At 48.6% G+C, this 24,471-nt stretch overlaps 1 protein-coding gene across 5 annotated transcripts in view; it reads right to left on the bottom strand.

The window, feature by feature from the left end:
- The window catches only part of LOC139539491 (dynamin-like GTPase OPA1, mitochondrial), an 80,629-nt gene that overhangs the window by 29,654 nt on the left and 26,504 nt on the right, over nt 1-24,471 (bottom strand). For all 5 annotated transcript variants that reach the window (XM_071342499.1, XM_071342497.1, XM_071342498.1 and 2 more), the window contains 10 exons: nt 24,256-24,371; nt 17,747-17,811; nt 17,546-17,622; nt 16,133-16,298; nt 15,030-15,182; nt 12,052-12,160; nt 11,570-11,790; nt 3,163-3,279; nt 2,453-2,546; nt 1,956-2,066 (listed from right to left, as the gene is read on the bottom strand). In XM_071342499.1, the coding sequence (XP_071198600.1) occupies nt 1,956-2,066; nt 2,453-2,546; nt 3,163-3,279; nt 11,570-11,790; nt 12,052-12,160; nt 15,030-15,182; nt 16,133-16,298; nt 17,546-17,622; nt 17,747-17,811; nt 24,256-24,371 (1,229 nt within the window). The remainder of the gene's footprint in view (nt 1-1,955; nt 2,067-2,452; nt 2,547-3,162; nt 3,280-11,569; nt 11,791-12,051; nt 12,161-15,029; nt 15,183-16,132; nt 16,299-17,545; nt 17,623-17,746; nt 17,812-24,255; nt 24,372-24,471) is intronic.

Genomic DNA, 24,471 nt, shown 5'->3' with positions numbered 1-24,471 from the left:
TGGTAACCATGACTACATGCAGTGGCGGATTTAGGTATGGCCTACATGGGCGGCATCTTGCCGGGGGTGGCACGGGGCAACCGCACAAAATAAATAAATGATATACAATATTCGGAATGGTGACATTTGCGCGATCGGTTTTCTATCGCTCATTTACACGTCACGTCAATGATATTATGTCACCGTGTGGGACTGTGGGTATATTAACCTTGTCGGAGGGGGCGCCCTGATTGTAGTTTGTGAGCTAGGCAGGCTACTGCCTGGGAAGATCTCCCTAACAGAAGTACGAGATGGGGAGGGGGGCGGAGGTAGGTTGACCTCAGGTCTCCCCACTGGAAGCCCGAGGTAGGGGAGTGGGGGACTCTATCAAATAGTGCACCTCTAACTTTGTACAGTACAAATGCAATTAGATGTGTAATTTAGTTTGTGTGTTTCTTGTTTGAAGTTCAATAATGTAATAATCAGGTTCTCTTCTTTATAAGTGTGTTATTCTATTTGTGTCATATAGGATTTGTGCAATTTAGTCTTATGTGTTTTTTGTTAGCAATAGGGTAATAGTGTAATAATTAAAGTCTCTTTTATTTGTATTTATATACACTACAATTTGTTTCTAATTTGTCTTTGTAAAATTATTTTTGATATTAATGAATCCTATTTTTGTATATTTTTATATTTATATAGTTTTAAATTACATTATTATTTATTTGTGTTGTTCCAAATATCTGAGTAAAAATGACAGTTAGTGCAGAATGGGGGGGTGGGACCAGGGAGCCATACAACCTAGAACCGCCACTGACTACATGGAACTGTAGTCCACATCAAGTTACTCATGCAAGCAATAAAATTAGATTTAAAAAAAGATATATATAAAAAATACACATTATGGAACAGTGGGGACTGTGAAGCAACACAAACATAGGCACAGACACATGTATACAAACACACGATAACATACACACTAAAGACACACGTACACGTGGATTTTGTGTTATAGATATGTGGTAGTAGAGTAGGGACCCGAGGGAACACACTTCATATGTTGTGAAATCTGTTGTGAATGTCTTGTAATGTGGAACTGCCTTAATTTAGCTGGACCCCAGGAAGAGTAGTTGCTGCCTTGGCATGCAGCTAAATGGGATCCATAATAAACACAAAGATTAAAAAAAACACCACTGCCATCTAGTGGTGCCAGGTATATTGCACTAAACACAATCAAAACTCACAGCCGATACAATCACATTCATTTATCTGCATAAAAAGTCTCTGTTGCTCCACATATTATCACTATAATATAAATTATTTATTATTTTCCATAATATAGGTAGTAATCTATTCACTATTATAAACTGGGCGGTTCAAACCCTGAATGCTGATTGGCTGAAAGCCAGGTACGATAAAACATTTATTTTTACTGTTCTAATTACGGTGGTAACCAGTTTATAATAGCAATAAGGCACCTCGGGGGTTTGTGATATATGACCAATATACAACGGCCAAGGGCTGTGTCCAGGCACTCCGTGTTGCGTTGTCCCAAAGAACAGCCCTTTGCCGTGGTATATTGGCCATATATCACACCCCCTCGGAACTTATTACTTAAGTAAGGCATAAGCAGGAGGGACCAGCACAAATGTGACTAACGATACCATTCTGGTTAAACCCAAATGTGACTGTAACGATACCATTCTGGTTAAACCCAAATGTGACTAACGATACCATTCTGGTTAAACCCAAATGTGACTAACGATACCATTCTGGTTAAACCCAAATGTGACTAACGATACCATTCTGGTTAAACCCAAATTGGTATAATGTAGTCTGTGTGTGTGTACCCAGTGTGTGTGTGTGTGTGTGCACCCAGTGTGTGTGTGCGTGTGCACCCAGTGTGTGTGTGTGTGTGTGTGTGTGTGTGCACCCAGTGTGTGTGTGCACCCAGTGTGTGTGTTTAGGTGACTCACTAAGGTCTTCTGCCAGCTGTACTCTGCGTCCGGTGATGAGGTGGACCTTCCTCTCGTTGTCCTCACCAAAGTCCTCCAGCACCTCCTTCACGTTCTTTTCCAGGCGCCGTACTGAGTGTGCAAATGCAAACACACAACCCCACACACACACACACACCCGGACACACCCACACAGAGACAAAACATCAGACATCAAAGATAAAGGGAACACAGACCTCCAGACAGACAGACAGGCCTCCCTCCAGACAAGACAGACAGGCCTCCCTCCAGACAAGACAGACAGGCCTCCCTCCAGACAAGACAGACAGGCCTCCAGACAGACAAGACAGACAGGCCTCCAGACAGACAAGACAGACAGGCAAGACAGGCCTCCAGACAGACAAGACAGGCCTCCAGACAGACAAGACAGGCCTCCAGACAGACAAGACAGGCCTCCAGACAGGGGCCTATACAGCCCTGTAACACAGCCCCAGATCTATACCCAAGTCCCAGCCTACCCTCTGTGTTGATGAGCTGCTGTCTGAGTGTGTTGGCTGTGATGAGCAGCATCCTCTGAATCCTCCAGAACAGGACTACATCATTGCACTCCAGCTGTGGAGAGAGAAACATGATAGTCATGCACTGAGACAGGGCATGTATTATATTATTAAGTTACATGCAACAGTCAGAGACAACAGGAAGTACTGTAGATGGACAACTTACTACAGTCCATAAAGGGTTACAAAATTCCAATATCTTTCCCATATTTCCAAGATATTCCAAAAATCTTTCCAGGAATCTTCCAACCGGGATTTCTGGAAATACAGAACACGTTGGGAAAGTTACTGGAATTTTGCAAACCTACGTCCCTCTGAAAACCTACGTCCAAACCTACGTCCCTCTGAAAATCTACGTCCAAACCTACGTCCCTCGAAAAAACCTACGTCCAAACCTACGTCCCTCTGAAAACCTACGTCTCTCTGAAAAACTACGTCCAAACCTACGTCCCTCTGAAAAACTACGTCCAAACCTACGTCCCTCTGAAAAACTACGTCCCTCTGAAAAACTACGTCCAAACCTACGTCCCTCTGAAAAACTACGTCCCTCTGAAAACCTACGTCCAAACCTACGGCCAAAACCTACGTCCCTCTGAAAACCTACGTCCAAACCTACATCCCTCTGAAATCAGCTAACTCTGGCAGCTTACCAAAGAGCCTAGGTCCCTTACCTCCGAGTCAACAAATTGTCTCTGGTAGTAGTAGAATCCTCGTCTACACAGGTTACAGTGATGCAGCGCCTTCTGCAGGAAGTGACGTCGGTACAGCTGGTGCCATGTGTCCTTGATCTAGAAATACAGGAAGTAAAAGAGGGAACCGGAGTGAGAGGGGCAATTTATAGGCAAAAGACGTGCAGAGCTGTGGTCGAGAGGTAACTCTTCCTGGCATGTCACATATACAACCCCAACAGAAACCGGGTTCAAAACCTGCGTCCACCTTTCCCACACCTGCTTGTCTCCCTCTCTGATTACATTACTGTCTGAAGTAAGAATAGGTATGAGTACTCAAACAGACGACGTCAAAAATCCATATTTAACTAGAGATCACATTGTTTTCAAATACTGTAAAAGTAATTGGTGGAATGTGTCTTGAAGACGCCGTTCATTTGCGGGGCACAACAAAAAAGAAACCAAGGCAAGCATCACACAGTTCTTCTCCCTAAATTCCATTTCCCCTCCATGTTTCACTTAATCAATTGCGTTCCGACCGCTCCCTCTACACACACGTGCCGAGTTTGCACACAAGCTCGTTAGGCCTACAGAAATAAGTGCCTATAAGGCGGGCATAAAAAAAAAATCCCTCTAACTGACGGGATACACAAGCTACATTCCATGCCAAACGACAACAGTTTTATCACTAATTCAAAATGGACTGGTTAATTGAAGTACGGAAATGTGTTCAAACAACGAGCTGCAGTTTGGGAATAATTGCTTCTCGTCTATTTTCCGCTTAGGCTACTTTGCGAACTGCTAGTACCATTTAGAATAGGTTAGCCTAGGCTATAACCCCACTAAACATACAGGTTCCACACTGAAGATATGTAAAAACAGTTTGATGAAGACAAAGAGCGTATTTTCATCAGAGTCATTAAGCCTAGGCCTACTCATCAAATAGATGTAGTGGCCGTAATTCATCACCATGCAGCACTGTTAATACATTTAGAAAGGTACAAACAACACACCAAATAAAATCTATCCAATGTCTGTAGGACAATGCAGCTTCTACACCTGCATTGCTTGCTGTTTGGGGTTTCAGGCTGGGTTTCTGTACAGCACTTTGAGATATCAGCTGATGTACGAAGGGCTTTATAAATATATTTGATTTGATTTAGCAAAAAGACGACAGATTTTGGTTTGTAACCCTGAAAAAAAATTGGTCTTTCAAAAGAGCCAAACTAAGCCCTGTTTCAAACGGTCACAGAGAATAACTCTCCCAGAAGGGCATCACTTCGCACTGGCAACTTTTCTTATTTGGAAAAATATTCTGTTCTATTTTATTCTGTTATATCACAGCATGTTTTTTTGCTATAAAATAGGTGTCTTGACTGTAGGGCCCCTGACCCCATTTAGTCGACTGGTCTACTGATTGGTCGACACGCTGTTGGTCGACCAAGATTTCTTTAGTAAAGCAGTAGACCCCCCAAAAAATGGTGTACAAGATACTTGTCTGATTGGTACTAGTCTGAGTGGACTCAACCATTGTGGAGGCCGTGAGATGGCACAGTCCATCACTCTAAGACATGTGCTACTGAAATTGTATGAGGTTATATTACGTAAGAACACTAATAACATTTGTATTATTTTATAACAAATGCTCTTTCTCCCGTGTTGGATAGCGGTCGCTGTTCTGAAACATCAGTGTACTGCTGAATTGGTGACTTTTCCTCAACCATGCTGCTATGTGCTTAATAGCGAAGTTAACCAGAATATTGGTGTTGAGAACAACGAGGCAGCAGCGGAGTTCGGGGACGAGAGAACAGCCCTTGTCTAATAGAAGTGAGGAGACGAGAGAACAGCCCTTGTCAAATAGAAGTGAGGGGACGAGAGAACAGCCCTTGTCAAATAGAAGTGGAGACGAGAGAACAGCCCTTGTCTAATAGAAGTGAGGAGACGAGAGAACAGCCCTTGTCAAATAGAAGTGAGGAGACGAGAGAACAGCCCTTGTCTAATAGAAGTGAGGAGACGAGAGAACAGCCCTTGTCTAATAGAAGTGAGGAGACGAGAGAACAGCCCTTGTCAAATAGAAGTGAGGGGACGAGAGAACAGCCCTTGTCAAATAGAAGTGAGGAGACGAGAGAACAGCCCTTGTCAAATAGAAGTGAGGGGACGAGAGAACAGCCCTTGTCAAATAGAAGTGAGGAGACGAGAGAACAGCCCTTGTCAAATAGAAGTGAGGGGACGAGAGAACAGCCCTTGTCAAATAGAAGTGAGGAGACGAGAGAACAGCCCTTGTCAAATAGAAGTGAGGAGACGAGAGAACAGCCCTTGTCAAATAGAAGTGAGGAGACGAGAGAACAGCCCTTGTCAAATAGAAGTGAGGAGACGAGAGAACATCCCTTGTCAAATAGAAGTAACTCATAGCAGCAACTCACTGCCTTCCTGAAGACAAACAATGTATACGAAATGCTTCAGTCTGGTTTTAGACCCCATCATAGCACTGAGACTGCATTTGTGAAGGTGGTAAATGACCTTTTAATGGCGTCAGACCGAGGCTCTGCATCTGTCCTCGTGCTACTAGACCTTAGTGCTGCCTTTGATACCATCGATCACCACATTCTTTTGGAGAGACTGGAAACCCAAATTGGTCTACACGGACAAGTTCTGGCCTGGTTTAGATCTTATCTGTCGGAAAGATATCAGTTTGTCTCTGTGAATGGTTTGTCCACTGACAAATCAACTGTACATTTCGGTGTTCCTCAAGGTTCCGTTTTAGGACCACTATTGTTTTCACTATATATTTTACCTCTTGGGGATGTCATTCGAAAACATAATGTTAACTTTCACTGCTATGCGGATGACACACAGCTGTACATTTCAATGAAACATGGTGAAGCCCCAAAATTGCCCTCGCTAGAAGCCTGTGTTTCAGACATAAGGAAGTGGATAGCTGCAAACTTTCTACTTTTAAACTCGGACAAAACAGAGATGCTTGTTGTAGGTCCCAAGAAACAAAGAGATATTCTGTTAAATCTGACAATTAATCTTGATTACATTTAAGTCATTTAGCAGACGCTCTTATCCAGAGCGACTTACAAATTGGTGCATTCACCTTATGATATCCAGTGGAACAACCACTTTACAATAGTGCATCTAACTCTTTTAAGGGGGGGGGGGTTAGAAGGATTACTTTATCCTATCCTAGGTATTCCTTAAAGAGGTGGGGTTTCAGGTGTCTCCGGAAGGTGGTGATTGACTCCGCTGACCTGGCGTCGTGAGGGAGTTTGTTCCACCATTGGGGTGCCAGAGCAGCGAACAGTTTTGACTGGGCTGAGCGGGAACTGTACTTCCTCAGAGGTAGGGAGGCGAGCAGGCCAGAGGTGGATGAACGCAGTGCCCTTGTTTGGGTGTAGGGCCTGATCAGAGCCTGAAGGTACGGAGGTGCCGTTCCCCTCACAGCTCCGTAGGCAAGCACCATGGTCTTGTAGCGGATGCGAGCTTCAACTGGAAGCCAGTGGAGAGAGCGGAGGAGCGGGGTGACGTGAGAGAACTTGGGAAAGTTGAACACCAGACGGGCTGCGGCGTTCTGGATGAGTTGTAGGGGTTTAATGGCACAGGCAGGGAGCCCAGCCAACAGCGAGTTGCAGTAATCCAGACGGGAGATGACAAGTGCCTGGATTAGGACCTGCGCCGCTTCCTGCGTGAGGCAGGGTCGTACTCTGCGAATGTTGTAGAGCATGAACCTACAGGAACGGGTCACCGCCTTGATGTTAGTTGAGAACGACAGGGTGTTGTCCAGGATCACGCCAAGGTTCTTAGCACTCTGGGAGGAGGACACAATGGAGTTGTCAACCGTGATGGCGAGATCATGGAACGGGCAGTCCTTCCCCGGGAGGAAGAGCAGCTCCGTCTTGCCGAGGTTCAGCTTGAGGTGGTGATCCGTCATCCACACTGATATGTCTGCCAGACATGCAGAGATGCGATTCACCACCTGGTTATCAGAGGGGGGAAAGGAGAAGATTAATTGTGTGTCGTCTGCATAGCAATGATAGGAGAGACCATGTGAGGATATGACAGAGCCAAGTGACTTGGTGTATAGCGAGAATAGGAGAGGGCCTAGAACAGAGCCCTGGGGGACACCAGTGGTGAGAGCACGTGGTGCGGAGACAGATTCTCGCCACGCCACCTGGTAGGAGCGACCTGTCAGGTAGGACGCAATCCAAGCGTGGGCCGCGCCGGAGATGCCCAGCTCGGAGAGGGTGGAGAGGAGGATCTGATGGTTCACAGTATCAAAGGCAGCCGATAGGTCTAGAAGGATGAGAGCAGAGGAGAGAGAGTTAGCTTTAGCAGTGCGGAGCGCCTCCGTGACACAGAGAAGAGCAGTCTCAGTTGAATGACTAGTCTTGAAACCTGACTGATTTGGATCAAGAAGGTCATTCTGAGAGAGATAGCAGGAGAGCTGGCCAAGGACGGCACGTTCAAGAGTTTTGGAGAGAAAAGAAAGAAGGGATACTGGTCTGTAGTTGTTGACATCGGAGGGATCGAGTGTAGGTTTTTTCAGAAGGGGTGCAACTCTCGCTCTCTTGAAGACGGAAGGGACGTAGCCAGCGGTCAAGGATGAGTTGATGAGCGAGGTGAGGTAAGGGAGAACGTCTCCGGAAATGGTCTGGAGAAGAGAGGAGGGGATAGGGTCAAGCGGGCAGGTTGTTGGGCGGCCGGCCGTCACAAGACGCGAGATTTCATCTGGAGAGAGAGGGGAGAAAGAGGTCAAAGCACAGGGTAGGGCAGTGTGAGCAGAACCAGCGGTGTCGTTTGACTTAGCAAACGAGGATCGGATGTCGTCGACCTTCTTTTCAAAATGGTTGACGAAGTCATCAGCAGAGAGGGAGGAGGGGGAGGAGGATTCAGGAGGGAGGAGAAGGTGGCAAAGAGCTTCCTAGGGTTAGAGGCAGATGCTTGGAATTTAGAGTGGTAGAAATTGGCTTTAGCAGCAGAGACAGAAGAGGAGAATGTAGAGAGGAGGGAGTGAAAGGATGCCAGGTCCGCAGGGAGGCGAGTTTTCCTCCATTTCCGCTCGGCTGCCCGGAGCCCTGTTCTGTGAGCTCGCAATGAGTCGTCGAGCCACGGAGCAGGAGGGGAGGACCGAGCCGGCCTGGAGGATAGGGGACATAGAGAGTCAAAGGATGCAGAAAGGGAGGAGAGGAGGGTTGAGGAGGCAGAATCAGGAGATAGGTTGGAGAAGGTTTGAGCAGAGGGAAGAGATGATAGGATGGAAGAGGAGAGAGTAGCGGGGGAGAGAGAGCGAAGGTTGGGACGGCGCGATACCATCCGAGTAGGGGCAGTGTGGGAAGTGTTGGATGAGAGCGAGAGGGAAAAGGATACAAGGTAGTGGTCGGAGACTTGGAGGGGAGTTGCAATGAGATTAGTGGAAGAACAGCATCTAGTAAAGATGAGGTCAAGCGTATTGCCTGCCTTGTGAGTAGGGGGGGAAGGTGAGAGGGTGAGGTCAAAAGAGGATAATCTTGATGGTTGTAAAGTCGCCTCAAATAAAACTGAAGGACCTCGGCGTTACTCTGGACCCTGATCTCTCTTTTGACGAACATATCAAGACTGTTTCAAGGACAGCTTTTTTCCATCTACGTACCATCGCAAAAATCAGACATTTCTGTCCAAAAATGATGCAGAAAAATTAATCCATGCTTTTGTTACTTCTAGGTTAGACTACTGCAATGCTCTACTTTCCGGCTACCTGGATAAAGCACTAAATAAACTTCAGTTAGTGCTAAATACGGCTGCTAGAATCCTGACTAGAACCAAGAAATTTGATCATATTACTCCAGTGCTAGCTTCCCTACACTGGCTTCCTGTTAAGGCAAGGGCTGATTTCAAAGTTTTACTGTTAACCTATAAAGCGTTACATGGGCTTGCTCCTACCTATCTTTCCGAGTTGGTCCTGCCGTACATACCTACACGTACGCTACGGTCACAAGAGGCAGGCCTCCTAATTGTCCCTAGAATTTCTAAGCAAACAGCTGGAGGCAGGGCTTTCTCCTATAGATCTCCATTTTTATGGAATAGTCTGCCTACCCATGTGAGAGACGCAGACTCGGTCTCAACCTTTAAGTCTTTACTGAAGACTCATCTCTTCAGTGGGTCATATGATTGAGTGTAGTCTGGCCCAGGAGTGTGAAGGTGAACGGAAAGGCTCTGGAGCAACGAACCGCCCTTGCTGTCTCTGCCTGGCCGGTTCCCCTCTCTCCACTGGGATTCTCTGCCTCTAACCCTATTACAAGGTCTGAGTCACTGGCTTACTGGTGCTCTTTCATGCCGTCCCTAGGAGGGGTGCGTCACTTGAGTGTGTTGAGTTACTGACGTGATCTTCCTGTCTGGGTTGGCGCCCCCCCTTGGTTTGTGCTGTGGTGGAGATCCTTGTGGGCTATACTCAGCCTTGTCTCAGGATGGTAAGTTGGTGGTTGAAGATATCCCTCTAGTGGTGTGGGGGCTGTGCTTTGGCGAAGTGGGTGGTGTTATATCCTTCCTGTTTGGCCCTGTCCGGGGGTATCATCGGATGGGGCCACAGTGTCTCCTGTCCACTCCTGTCTCAGCCTCCAGTATTTATGCTGCAGTAGTTTATGTGTCGGGGGGCTAGGGTCAGTTGGTTATATCTGGAGTACTTCTCCTGTCTTATCCGGTGTCCTATGTGAATTTAAGTATGCTCTCTCTAATTCTCTCCTTCTCTCTTTCTTTCTCTCTCTCGGAGGACCTGAGCCCTAGGACCATGCGTCAGGACTACCGGGCATGATGACTCCTTGCTGACCCCAGTCCACCTGGCCTTGCTGCTGTTCCAGTTTCAACTGTTCTGCCTGCGGCTATGGAACCCTGACCTGTCCACCGGACGTGCTACCTGTCCCAGACCTGCTGTTTTCAACTCTCTAGAGTCCGCAGGAGCGGTAGAGATACTCTTAATGATCGGCTATGAAAAGCCAACTGACATTTAATCCTGATTATTATTTGACCATGCTGGTCATTTATGAACATTTGAACATCTTGGCCATGTTCTGTTATAATCTCCACCCGGCACAGCCAGAAGAGGACTGGCCACCCCTCATAGCCTGGTTCCTCTCTAGGTTTCTTCCTAGGTTTTGGCCTTTCTAGGGAGTTTTTCCTAGCCGCCGTGCTTCTACACCTGCATTGCTTGCTGTTGTTTGGGGTTTTAGGCTGGGTTTCTGTACAGCACTTCGAGATATTAGCTGATGTACGAAGGGCTATATAAAATAAACTTGATTTGAAGTGAGGAGACGAGAGAACAGCCCTTGTCAAATAGAAGTGAGGAGACGAGAGAACAGCCCTTGTCAAATAGAAGTGAGGAGACGAGAGAACAGCCCTTGTCAAATAGAAGTGAGGAGACGAGAGAACAGCCCTTGTCAAATAGAAGTGAGGAGACGAGAGAACAGCCCTTGTCAAATAGAAGTGAGGAGGACAGGACAGGGTCCACCTCCACCCCTCGACCCTCCAGGTTCTCACCAGGACAGGGTCCACCTCCACCTCTCGACCCTCCAGGTTCTCACCAGGACAGGGTCCACCTCCACCCCTCGACCCTCCAGGTTCTCACCAGGACAGGGTCCACCTCCACCTCTCGACCCTCCAGGTTCTCACCAGGACAGGGTCCACCTCCACCCCTCGACCCTCCAGGTTCTCACCAGGACAGGGTCCACCTCCACCCCTCGACCCTCCAGGTTCTCACCAGGACAGGGTCCACCTCCACCCCTCGACCCTCCAGGTTCTCACCAGGACAGGGTCCACCTCCACCCCTCGACCCTCCAGGTGTTCACCAGGACAGGGTCCACCTCCACCCCTCCAGGTTCTCACCAGGACAGGGTCCACCTCCACCCCTCCAGGTTCTCACCAGGACAGGGTCCACCTCCACCCCTCCAGGTTCTCCAGGTTCTCATCAGGACAGGGTCCACCTCCACCCCTCGATCCTCCAGGTTCTCACCAGGACAGGGTCCACCTCCACCCCTCGACCCTCCAGGTTCTCACCAGGACAGGGTCCACCTCCACCCCTCGACCCTCCAGGTTCTCACCAGGACAGGGTCCACCTCCACCCCTCCAGGTTCTCACCAGGACAGGGTCCACCTCCACCCCTCCAGGTTCTCACCAGGACAGGGTCCACCTCCACCCCTCGACCCTCCAGGTTCTCACCAGGACAGGGTCCACCTCCACCCCTCGACCCTCCAGGTTCTCACCAGGACAGGGTCCACCTCCACCCCTCGACCCTCCAGGTTCTCACCAGGACAGGGTCCACCTCCACCCCTCGACCCTCCAGGTTCTCACCAGGACAGGGTCCACCTCCACCCCTCGACCCTCCAGGTTCTCACCAGGACAGGGTCCACCTCCACCCCTCGACCCTCCAGGTTCTTACCAGGACAGGGTCCACCTCCACTCCTCGGCCCTCCAGGTTCTTGCGGACGGTGGTGACCTCGTCGTTTGCCAGGTAGGCTGTGTGGTCCTCATGGAGTTTTAGCAGGCGCTCCAGCTCCTTTTTGGTTTCGTTGCAGATGTGCTGTTCGGGCGAGCGGCTCGTCCAGCTCATCCAGCGTTGTTTCCAGTAAGGACCTGCCATGTCATTTATCACAGAGTCAGCTAGAGAGGAGAGAGGAGAGGAGGAGAGAGAGAGAGAGAGAGAGAGATTGATGAAGGGAAGTGAGAAGAGAAGATGGGAAGAAAGACAGAGATAGTGGTAGTAAGAGAGACAGAGCAGAGATAGGAGGGGGAGATAAATGAGGGGGAGAAACATTTGAATGTCTGACATATCCGACCATAACCCAGAAAGCAGGTGAAGTAAATAAAGCATGTGACAGAAGAGAGGAGAAGTCATGGTAAAGGTGGGGGTGTAAAACCCACTGTCTTTGAGGCGTGCCTGCAGGGTCTCCTCCATGAACTGGATGGCTGCGTCCCACTGGGGCTTGTCTGTGATGGAGCGGTCCTCCAGAGTATTGTGCTGGATCACCCTCTGACACCACACAGAGAGGAGGAACTACATTACCCACAAGGCATGGCAAGACAGGAAATCAATGCATACCAATGTTTGCCTGCTGTATATGTGGTTGAATATGACAAAGTGTGTGTGTGTGTGTGTGTGTGTGTGTGTGTTTGTAAACGTACGCATGTCTGTACATGCGCATGAATGTGTGTAAACTAACCCTAACCCTAACCCTGGAGGGATGGAGGAATTTTTAAAATCTTGGGCATGTTTTCCGGTCGCCCAACAGTGTAAAAAAAAGATATACAGTACCAGTCAAAAGTTCGGACACACCTACTCATTCAAGGGTCTTTATTTTTACTATTTTCTATATTGTAGAATAATAGTGAAGACATCAAAACTATGAAATAACACGTGGAATCATGTAGTTACCAAAAAAGTGTTTTATATTTGAGATTCTTCAAAGTAGCCACCCTTTGCCTTGGCAGCTTTGCACACTCTTGGCATTCTCTCAACCAGCTTCATGAGGTAGTCACCTGGAATGCATTTCAATTAACAGGTGTACCTTGTTAAAAGTTAATTTGTGGAATTTCTTTCCTTCTTAATGAGTTTGAGCCAATCAATCAGTTGTGTTGTGACAAGGTAGATGTGGTATACAGAAGATAGACCTATTTGGTAAAAGACCAAGTCCATATTATAGCAAGAACAGCTCAAATAAGCAAAGAGAAACGACAGTTCATCATTAGTTTAAGACATGAAGGTCAGTCAATAAGGAACATTTCAAGAACTTTGAAAGTATCTTCAAGTGCAGTGTCAAAAACCATCAAGCACTATGATGAAACTGGCTCTCATGAGGACCACCACAGGAAAGGAAAAGCCAGAGTTACCTCTGCTGCAGAGGATAAGTTCATTAGAGTTAACTGCACCTCAGATTGCAGCCCAAATAAATGCTTCACAGTGTTCAAGTAACAGACACATCTCAACTGTGCAGAGGAGACTGCGTGAATCAGGCCTTCATAGTCGAATTGCTGCAAAGAAACCACTACTAAAGGACACCAATAAGAAGAAAAGACTTGCTTGGGCCAAAAAACACAAACAATGAACATTAGACTGGTGTAAATCTGTCCTCTGGTCTGATGAAACCTGTTTAAATGTATCATTCTTGAGATGTTTCTACAACTTGATTGCAGTCTACCTGTGGTAAATTAAATTGATTGAACATGATTTGGAAAGGCACACACCTGTCTTTACAAGGTCCCACAGTTGACAGTGCATGTCAGAGCAAAAACCAATACTTCCCGAATGCACTGTATACACATACGTGGACACCCCTTCAAATGAGTTGATTTGGCTATTTCAGCCACACCCATTTCTGACAGGTGTATAGAACCAAGCACACAGTCATGCATTCTCCATGAACAAACATTGGCAGTAGAATGGCCTTACTGAAGAGCTCAGTGACTTCCAATGTGGCAATGTCATAGAATGCCACCTTTCCAACTAGTCAGTTGGTCAACGTTCTGCCCTGCTAGATCTTCCCCAGTCAACTGTAAGTGCTGTTATTGAGAAGTGGAAACGTCGAGGAGAAACAACGGCTCAGCCGTAAGCTAACAGAACGGGACCTCAAAGTGCTGAAGTGCATAAAAATGTTCTGTCCTTGGTAGCAACACTCACTACCGAGTTCCAAACTGCCTCTGGTAGCAAAATCAGCACAATAACTGTTCATCGGGAGCTTCATAAAAGGGGTTTCCATGGCCGAGCAGCCGCACACAAGCCTAAGAACACCATGTGCAATGCCAAGCGTCAGCTGGAGTGGTGTAAAGCTTGCCCATTTGAACTCGGCAGCAATGGAAAGATGTTCTCTGGAGTGATGAATCACGCTTCACCATCTGGCAGTTCGACGGACGAATCTGGTTTTGGCGGATGCCAAGAGAATGCTTCCTGCCCCAATGCATAGTGCCAATAATGTACTGGGCCTGTTTCTATGGTTCTGGCTAGGCCCTTTAGTTCCAGTGAAGGGAAATCTTAATTTTACAGCATACAATTAACTTCTAGACGATTTTGTGCTTCCAACTTTGTGGCAACAGTTTGAGGAAGGTCCTTTCCTGTTTCAGCATGACAATGCCCCTGTGCACAAAGTGAGGTTCATACAGAAATGGGTTGTCGAGATCGGTGTTGAAGAACTTGACTGGCCTGCACAGAGCCCTGACCTCAACCGCAATGAATGCCTTTGGGATGAAGTGGAATGCCGACTGCAAGCCAGGCCTAATCGCTCAACATCAGTGCCCGACCTCACTAATGCTCGTGGCTGAATGGAAGCAAGTCCCCGCAGCAATGTTCCAACATCTAGTGGAAAGCTTTCCCAGAAGAGTGGAGGCTGTTATAGCAGCAAAGGGGGGACCAACTCCATATTAATGCCCATGATTTTAGAATGAGATGTTTGACGAGTAGGTGTCCACATACTTTAGGTCATGTAGTGGACATCCATCATTTTTGTATTTATACATTTTGGGGATGGAAAAACGCTTTCAGTGTTAACTTAAACTACTGAAAATCTGACATATATTTTTGTTATAATATAATCTTTGAGAACTAACAAGCTAGAAATTCAGGGAGAATCAAAAATGTGAAAAACAATGAATTTAGCATTACTGATTGTTATTATGTTTGAGCAAAAGAACACCGCATTAGCCATGGCAAAATGTCTGTCTCCATGGAGAAACGTGTAGAATTGCAGGAAATGGTCTTACATTTTTTACAATTTCTCTACACAGATGGGAGCCTCTAAAATGTTCTTTAAATTCCACTCCACCCATTGCCACGCCAACCACCTAAGCTACTTTTTGATCCAGAAGAAACCCTGGTGTGTGTGTTTGTGTGTGTGTGTGTGTAAGTGTACCAGGCTGTCCATGGCTGTCTCGTTCCACTTGTGCCTCTTGATACTCTCGTCCTTCACCGCCTCCTTCAGCTTGTCAAAGATGTCGTCCTGGTCCTTCCCTTTGTACTCCGCCATGAAGCGGGCAAACTCCTCCTGCAGCGTCTCCCAGGCAACCTGGAGGACAGAGGGCCAGGTATCAACACGACACCATGGCCTGCTACAGACAACACTACAACACCCATACACCACTCCTGTCAGACCAACCAGAACATGAAAATTTGACTGGCACAGTAAATCCAATCTTCAATTATCTAAATGATCTCTTGACTTAGACCTGACACCAACATCTCCTTATGACATGTATCTCCACCGTTAGCAAGAAGAGGTTTAAAGAGCTATTGAGGCAGCAGCAGCAGAACTCTACCTCTAATGCTTTGTGAGGCAGCAGCAGAACCCTACCTCTAATGCTTTGTGAGGCAGCAGCAGAACCCTACCTCTAATGCTTTGTGAGGCAGCAGCAGAACTCTACCTCTAATGCTTTGTGAGGCAGCTGCCGAACTCTACCTCTAATGCTTTGTGAGGCAGCAGCAGAACTCTACCTCTAATGCTTTGTGAGGCAGCAGCATAACTCTACCTCTAATGCTTTGTGAGGCAGCAGCAGAACTCTACCTCTAATGCTTTGTGAGGCAGCAGCAGAACTCTACCTCTAATGCTTTGTGAGGCAGCTGCCGAACTCTACCTCTAATGCGTTGTGAGGCAGCAGCAGAACTCTACCTCTAATGCTTTGTGAGGCAGCAGCAGAACTCTACCTCTAATGCTTTGTGAGGCAGCTGCCGAACTCTACCTCTAATGCTTTGTGAGGCAGCTGCCGAACTCTACCTCTAATGCTTTGTGAGGCAGCAGCAGAACTCTACCTCTAATGCTTTGTGAGGCAGCAGCAGAACTCTACCTCTAATGCTTTGTGAGGCAGCAGCAGAACTCTACCTCTAATGCTTTGTGAGGCAGCAGCAGAACTCTACCTCTAATGCTTTGTGAGGCAGCAGCAGAACTCTACCTCTAATGCTTTGTGAGGCAGCAGCAGAACTCTACCTCTAATGCTTTGTGAGGCAGCAGCAGAACTCTACCTCTAATGCTTTGTGAGGCAGCTGCTTGTCCGTCCACTGTTTGAGCTTGATGTCCACGGTGGTGTTGAAGGTACCAGAGTTCATGGTCTGGGCTGCAGGCAGGTAGATGTTCTCGATGACGTGGGTGGACACGCGCTCCCACAGCTTCTTCTGTAGGATGGCCTCCCTACAGGGTTAAGATAGGAAAACAAGCGCTTCTTGGTTGGACAGCAGTTTTGAAGACGACGCTGTGTGACTAAGTTAAGTCTAAAGTACTGGCCCGTGTGGTTCAGCGGTTAGTGCCGCAAACACCGGTGCACACAGCCTACACCAGAGTCATGCACACAGCCTACACCAGAGTCATGCACACAGCCTACACCAGAGTCATGCACACAGCCTACACCAGAGTCATGCACACAGCCTACACCAGAGTCATGCACACAGCCTACACCAGAGTCATGCACACAGCCTACACCAGAGTCATGCACACAGCCTACACCAGAGTCATGCACACAGCCTACACCAGAGTCATGCACACAGCCTACACCAGAGTCATGCACACAGCCTACACCAGAGTCATGCACACAGCCTACACCAGAGTCATGCACACAGCCTACACCAGAGTGTAAGAGTCATGCACACAGCCTACACCAGAGTCATGCACACAGCCTACACCAGAGTCAGCATGGGCTTGAATCCAACCCAGCGCACTTCTGACTCACAATCTAGAACCTCACCTGTCTTCACGGTTCCATCTCAATAAATAAATATAAACTCACAAACACAATTTTTTTTGTTGTAAAAAGTCTAAATTGTCTTCCTTTGGTTATGTCCTCTCCACATTTGCAGCTGATCTGAACAGGCATAATAGCTGAAAGCAATAGGGCAGAAAGCGGTAGTGATGTGTCCTTTGACTTTGCCAGATCTGTCATATCAGGTTTTATGACGGGAATGAAAATTACTCTTTTGGTAAATGAAAAAAAAAACTCACTATTCAGACTGCACTTTACTGTAGAGTCCCAATGGCTGCATCCCAAATGGTGACCTACTCCTTATATAGGGGGCCATTTATGACGCATAGCCATGAAAGCCCAGCAGCTTGTTAACTAAAGCAAGGCTCTTTATCTGAACAGGGCTCTGTGACAATGGGACAAACCCCAGCTCAATCCCCATGGGTTTCTGTAAAGACTCATTTATCATAAATTTATCACCACCATTCATAGCATCTACAACATAGCTGGCAGACGGGCATTTCAGAATTAGTTTAACGGCCTTTGAATATGAAGCATTCAACACAACAGTTGATGTTGGCCATGTAAAAATTATAACATGTTTTTTATTTTTATCGATACATAATAATCAATAATAATGATGTACATAAGCTGCAGGTGACCAAACATCCTTTAAAGGGGAAACATCAGGTCAAACACTAACCAGTGTTTCGGTGTCACTTGACTCAAGCTAATGACTTCGTCCAAGATTTCGTTCTTGGCTTTTTCGAAGAGTTCATTCTGGGAGGAAAAGACAAACAGAAGACGCGTGATTATTGGGCGGAATCTGGCACTCCAATATGTCCGCTCCAAAAATCTCAGAATCAGTAGACGAGTGAAGGAAAATATTGTTGACTTGACATACCCTGTCCAGCTCTCTCAGACGGGGGTAGTTGTTCTTCCACTCTGTCTCCAGGTTGAAGCGGGACGCTGAGAAAGGAGAGGACAGATAGTCAGTGGACCAGACCTTTGGGGGAGAGGTTCTCTCATAGTGAGTCTGTAACTTCCTCTGTACTGTATTTAACAAACAAACCACAGATGAAATTACAGAGGTATAAATTAGAGACATTATAACGGATATACGGTATATAAAAAGTGAGTGAGGATCAATACCATGTCTTTTGTCTCCATTGCTAAAGATCCAAGCCAGGATTGAGAGTCAAGCAGCCCCAGATAGTAGCATGGGTGAGCTAGCTGGTTAGACGGTCTCATTGTCCGAATGTCTCATCGGTTTGGTGTTATGAATTAACCAGTAGATAACATGCAGTTTGTATAGGGACAGCTTCACTACTACCTGCTATGCTGATGAGAGTTCAAAAGTAAAAATAAAACCTATTTTGGCACGCACGCCAGGGCAGTAGGGACGGCGTCGTGGCTGAGATCACACGCTAGAGAACACACTCCTAATCAAAAACACAATCCAAGCCTACACACTCCCCCTCGTCCCTCACCTCTCCCTACACACCCACCTCTCCCCCACATTTCCCATCATCCGTCACCCCCCCTCTCCCCCACATTTCCCATCATCCCTCACCTTTCCCTACACACCCCCCCTCTCCCCCACATTTCCCATCATCCCTCACCTCCCCCTACAAACCTCCCCTCTACCCCACATTTCCCATCATCCCTCACCCTACACACCCCCCTCTCCCCCACATTTCCCATCATCCCTCACCTCTCCCTACACACCTCTCCCACACATTTCCCATCATCCTTCACCTCTCCCTACCCACCTCCCCTCTCCCACACATTTCCCATCATCCCTCACCTCTCCCTACACCCCCCCCCTCCCACACACTTCCCATCATCCCCTAACTCTCCCTACAAAAAGGTGATGATGGTAATTGTCAGGGTGGGTGGGTTATTGGGCCAGGATGTCCGGCACCAGGCTTGATGCCTGTGAGGGGCTTTGACGTGCAGCAGATCAAACACCACACAATGGGAAGGAGATCCATGGGGACACACCACAGCCACAGGGCCATAAATCTAGTCCCTGATGTTACTGTTAGAGAGGACCACCGGCTGCCGTGGATAATGGCCACTAGGAAGTAGCGCAGGGAGAAGTGTGGCAGGGTGGGCGACAACAGGAAGGGGAAGAGGGGAGCGAGTAGTGGGTGGTGGTGGTCAACCATGGCTATAAGAGGATGTAGATGACTAGATGACCTAGCGCGAAGGAAAGGAGAGGAGGTTTGACGACCTAGCGCGAAGGAAAGGAGAGGAGGTTTGACGACCTAGCGCGAAGGAAAGGAGAGGAGGTTTGACGACCTAGCGCGAAGGAAAGGAGAGGAGGTTTGACGACCTAGCGCGAAGGAAAGGAGAGGAGGTTTGACGACCTAGCGCGAAGGAAAGGAGAGGAGGTTTGACGACCTAGCGCGAAGGAAAGGAGAGGAGGTTTGACGACCTAGCGCGAAGGAAAGGAGAGGAGGTTTGACGACCTAGCGCGAAGGAAAGGAGAGGAGGTTTGACGACCTAGCGCGAAGGAAAGGAGAGGAGGTTTGACGACCTAGCGCGAAGGAAAGGAGAGGAGGTTTGACGACCTAGCGCGAAGGAAAGGAGAGGAGGTTTGACGACCTAGCGCGAAGGAAAGGAGAAGAGGTTGATGACCTAGCGCGAAGGAAAGGAGAAGAGGTTGATGACCTAGCGCGAAGGAAAGGAGAAGAGGTTGATGACCTAGCGTGAAGGAAAGGAGAAGAGGTTGATGACCTAGCGTGAAGGAAAGGAGAAGAGGTTGATGACCTAGCGTGAAGGAAAGGAGAAGAGGTTGATGACCTAGCGTGAAGGAAAGGAGAAGAGGTTGATGACCTAGCGTGAAGGAAAGGAGAAGAGGTTGATGACCTAGCGTGAAGGAAAGGAGAAGAGGTTGATGACCTAGCGTGAAGGAAAGGAGAAGAGGTTGATGACCTAGCGTGAAGGAAAGGAGAAGAGGTTGATGACCTAGCGTGAAGGAAAGGAGAAGAGGTTGATGACCTAGCGTGAAGGAAAGGAGAGTTGATGACCTAGCGTGAAGGAAAGGAGAGGAGGTTGATGACCTAGCGTGAAGGAAAGGAGAGGAGGTTGATGACCTAGCGTGAAGGAAAGGAGAGGAGGTTGATGACCTAGCGTGAAGGAAAGGAGAGGAGGTTGATGACCTAGCGTGAAGGAAAGGAGAGGAGGTTGATGACCTAGCGTGAAGGAAAGGAGAGGAGGTTGATGACCTAGCGTGAAGGAAAGGAGAGGAGGTTGATGACCTAGCGTGAAGGAAAGGAGAGGAGGTTGATGACCTAGCGTGAAGGAAAGGAGAGGAGGTTGATGACCTAGCGTGAAGGAAAGGAGAGGAGGTTGATGACCTAGCGTGAAGGAAAGGAGAGGAGGTTGATGACCTAGCGTGAAGGAAAGGAGAGGAGGTTGATGACCTAGCGTGAAGGAAAGGAGAGGAGGTTGATGACCTAGCGTGAAGGAAAGGAGAGGAGGTTGATGACCTAGCGTGAAGGAAAGGAGAGGAGGTTGATGACCTAGCGTGAAGGAAAGGAGAGGAGGTTGATGACCTAGCGTGAAGGAAAGGAGAGGAGGTTGATGACCTAGCGTGAAGGAAAGGAGAGGAGGTTGATGACCTAGCGTGAAGGAAAGGAGAGGAGGTTGATGACCTAGCGTGAAGGAAAGGAGAGGAGGTTGATGACCTAGCGTGAAGGAAAGGAGAGGAGGTTGATGACCTAGCGTGAAGGAAAGGAGAGGAGGTTGATGACCTATAGCATGAAGGAAAGGAGAGGAGGTTGATGACCTATAGCATGAAGTAAAGGAGAGGAGGTTGATAGCCTTTCATTCATGCTAGGTCATCAAACCAAAGTTTATTGATCGCGTACACAGTTTAGGAGATATTATAACGGGTGCAGTGAAATGCTTATGTTACTAGCTCCTAAAAATGTAGTAAAATGTCAAACAAGTACACAATGTTGTTTTTTTTAAATAACAAGAAATGTTGAACAAATCCAATTAACCTAAATAGCACTAACAGCAATCAAAACGCTATCTACACATATATACACTGGGTGAATTTCCACTCAATATACTAAGAATGATATGTACAGCAGAATATATATTAGAGTAAGCTACAGTATGTCAAGATTTTTTACATTTATTAGAGCCCCTTGCCGCTGACCGGGCCATGTTAGAGCCCCTACTGCTGACCGGGCCATGTTAGAGCCCCTACTGCTGACCGGGCCATGTTAGAGCCCCTACTGCTGACGAGGCCATGTTAGAGCCCCTTACTGCCGCTGACGAGGCCATGTTAGATCCCCTACTGCTGACGAGGCCATGTTAGAGCCCCAACTGCTGACCGGGCCATGTTAGAGCCCCTACTGCTGACCGGGCCATGTTAGAGCCCCTTACTGCCGCTGACGAGGCCATGTTAGATCCCCTACTGCTGACCGGGCCATGTTAGAGCCCCTTACTGCCGCTGACCGGGCCATGTTAGAGCCCCTACTGCTGACCGGGCCATGTTAGAGCCCCTACAGCTGACGAGGCCATGTTAGAGCCCCTACTGCTGACCGGGCCATGTTAGAGCCCCAACTGCTGACCGGGCCATGTTAGAGCCCCTTACTGCCGCTGACGAGGCCATGTTAGAGCCCCTACTGCTGACCGGGCCATGTTAGAGCCCCTTACTGCCGCTGACGAGGCCATGTTAGATCCCCTACTGCTGACCGGGCCATGTTAGAGCCCCTTACTGCCGCTGACCGGGCCATGTTAGAGCCCCTACTGCTGACCGGGCCATGTTAGAGCCCCTACTGCTGACGAGGCCATGTTAGAGCCCCTACTGCTGACGAGGCCATGTTAGAGCCCCTACTGCTGACGAGGCCATGTTAGAGCCCCTACTGCTGACGAGGCCATGTTAGAGCCCCTACTGCTGACGAGGCCATGTTAGAGCCCCTACTGCTGACGAGGCCATGTTAGAGCCCCTACTGCTGACGAGGCCATGTTAGAGCCCCTACTGCTGACGAGGCCATGTTAGAGCCCCTACTGCTGACGAGGCCATGTTAGAGCCCCTACTGCTGACGAGGCCATGTTAGAGCCCCTACTGCTGACGAGGCCATGTTAGAGCCCCTACTGCTGACGAGGCCATGTTAGAGCCCCTTACTGCCGCTGACGAGGCCATGTTAGAGCCCCTTACTGCCGCTGACGAGGCCATGTTAGAGCCCCTACTGCTGACGAGGCCATGTTAGAGCCCCTACTGCTGACGAGGCCATGTTAGAGCCCCTACTGCTGACGAGGCCATGTTAGCGCCCCTACAGCTGACGAGGCCATGTTAGAGCCCCTACAGCTGACGAGGCCATGTTAGAGCCCCTACTGCTGACGAGGCCATGTTAGAGCCCCTACAGCTGACGAGGCCATGTTAGAGCCCCTACAGCTGACGAGGCCATGTTAGAGCTCCTACTGCTGACGAGGCCATGTTAGAGCCCCTACAGCTGACGAGGCCATGTTAGAGCCCCTTACTGCCGCTGACGAGGCCATGTTAGAGCCCCTACTGCTGACGAGGCCATGTTAGAGCCCCTACTGCTGACGAGGCCATGTTAGAGCCCCTACTGCTGACGAGGCCATGTTAGAGCCCCTACAGCTGACGAGGCCATGTTAGAGCCCCTACAGCTGACGAGGCCATGTTAGAGCCCCTACAGCTGACGAGGCCATGTTAGAGCCCCTACAGCTGACGAGGCCATGTTAAAGCTCCTACTGCTGACGAGGCCATGTTAGAGCTCCTACTGCTGACGAGGCCATGTTAGAGCCCCTACTGCTGACGAGGCCATGTTAGAGCCCCTACTGCTGACGAGGCCATGTTAGAGCCCCTACTGCTGACGAGGCCATGTTAGAGCCCCTACTGCTGACGAGGCCATGTTAGAGCCCCTACAGCTGACGAGGCCATGTTAGATCCCCTACTGCTGACGAGGCCATGTTAGAGCCCCTTACTGCCGCTGACGAGGCCATGTTAGAGCCCCTTACTGCCGCTGACGAGGCCATGTTAGAGCCCCTTACTGCCGCTGACGAGGCCATGTTAGAGCCCCTTACTGCCGCTGACGAGGCCATGTTAGAGCCCCTTACTGCCGCTGACGAGGCCATGTTAGAGCCCCTACTGCTGACGAGGCCATGTTAGAGCCCCTTACTGCCGCTGACGAGGCCATGTTAGAACCCCTACAGCTGACGAGGCCATGTTAGAGCCCCTACAGCTGACGAGGCCATGTTAGATCCCCTACTGCTGACGAGGCCATGTTAGAGCCCCTACAGCTGACGAGGCCATGTTAGAGCCCCTACAGCTGACGAGGCCATGTTAGAGCTCCTACTGCTGACGAGGCCATGTTAGAGCTCCTACTGCTGACGAGGCCATGTTAGAGCCCCTACAGCTGACGAGGCCATGTTAGAGCCCCTACTGCTGACGAGGCCATGTTAGAGCCCCTACAGCTGACGAGGCCATGTTAGACATGCCCCTACTGCTGACGAGGCCATGTTAGAGCCCCTACTGCTGACGAGGCCATGTTAGAGCCCCTACAGCTGACGAGGCCATGTTAGAGCTCCTACTGCTGACGAGGCCATGTTAGAGCCCCTACAGCTGACGAGGCCATGTTAGAGCCCCTACAGCTGACGAGGCCATGTTAGAGCCCCTACTGCTGACGAGGCCATGTTAGAGCCCCTACTGCTGACGAGGCCATGTTAGAACCCCAACCTGATTTTGTTGCTGTGTAGGATAGCCGTTGGTTTAAAATGGGTACTTAATGCGGGAAAAATGAAATGTATGATCTCTTAGAAATATTTCAGATGGTTTACATATTTATGCATTGGATGGTTCTCTCATTGAGCAGGTTCCCGCCTATAAATATCTGGGATTTTGGCTTGACAAAAATGTGACGTTTAAAAAATTGTAAAAACATACGGATGAACTTGTTAAGATTTAAAGTAGGCCTCTTAAATAGAAATAGTTCCTGCCTCTCCATAAACAGCAGGAAACAGGATGTACAGGCAACCTTCCTGCCAGCTCTTCATTATGGTGACAACATTTATCAGAATGCAGCAGCCACTTCTCTAAAACCCTTGGATGCAGTGTATCATATCAGGCCTCGCTTTATCAGAAGTGGCAGGTTTAATAATGATCACTGCATCCTTTGTCAAAAGGTCGACTGGACCTCTAAATTCCTGTAGATCACTTCATTTCTCCCTTTTTGTTTACAACGCTCTGCTGCACAAGCTTCCGACATATCACACTTCCCTGTTAAAGTAGAGAAATATGATGCACCAACGGGCTCACAGGGTTGGTTAACTCTTGATGTCCCTTGTGTCTCTACGTAGGTTAAATCGATAAGCCTTTGGGGATCACGCATCAGAGGACTATTTTGGGGCCCTAAGCCGCCTGGTTACCTTTGAAGGCGTCGGCCTGCTGCTCCACTGACTCCCTGACCATCTTCCAGAAGCAGTCGGAAACGGCCAGACTCAGGTTCTTAGTAGTCACCTGGTGGGCCTTCAGCATGCCGTCTCTGGGGTGGACAGAAGGACACCGGTCAGGTTAACGTGTTCCAGCGCAGTTCCATTTCTATTCAATTAGAAAAATTATATCATTGAAAACCATGGCCTTTC

The sequence above is a fragment of the Salvelinus alpinus genome, chromosome 15, assembly GCF_045679555.1.
Source record: "Salvelinus alpinus chromosome 15, SLU_Salpinus.1, whole genome shotgun sequence".
Lineage (NCBI taxonomy): Eukaryota > Metazoa > Chordata > Actinopteri > Salmoniformes > Salmonidae > Salvelinus > Salvelinus alpinus.
This window is presented reverse-complemented; position numbering and strand designations above follow the sequence as displayed.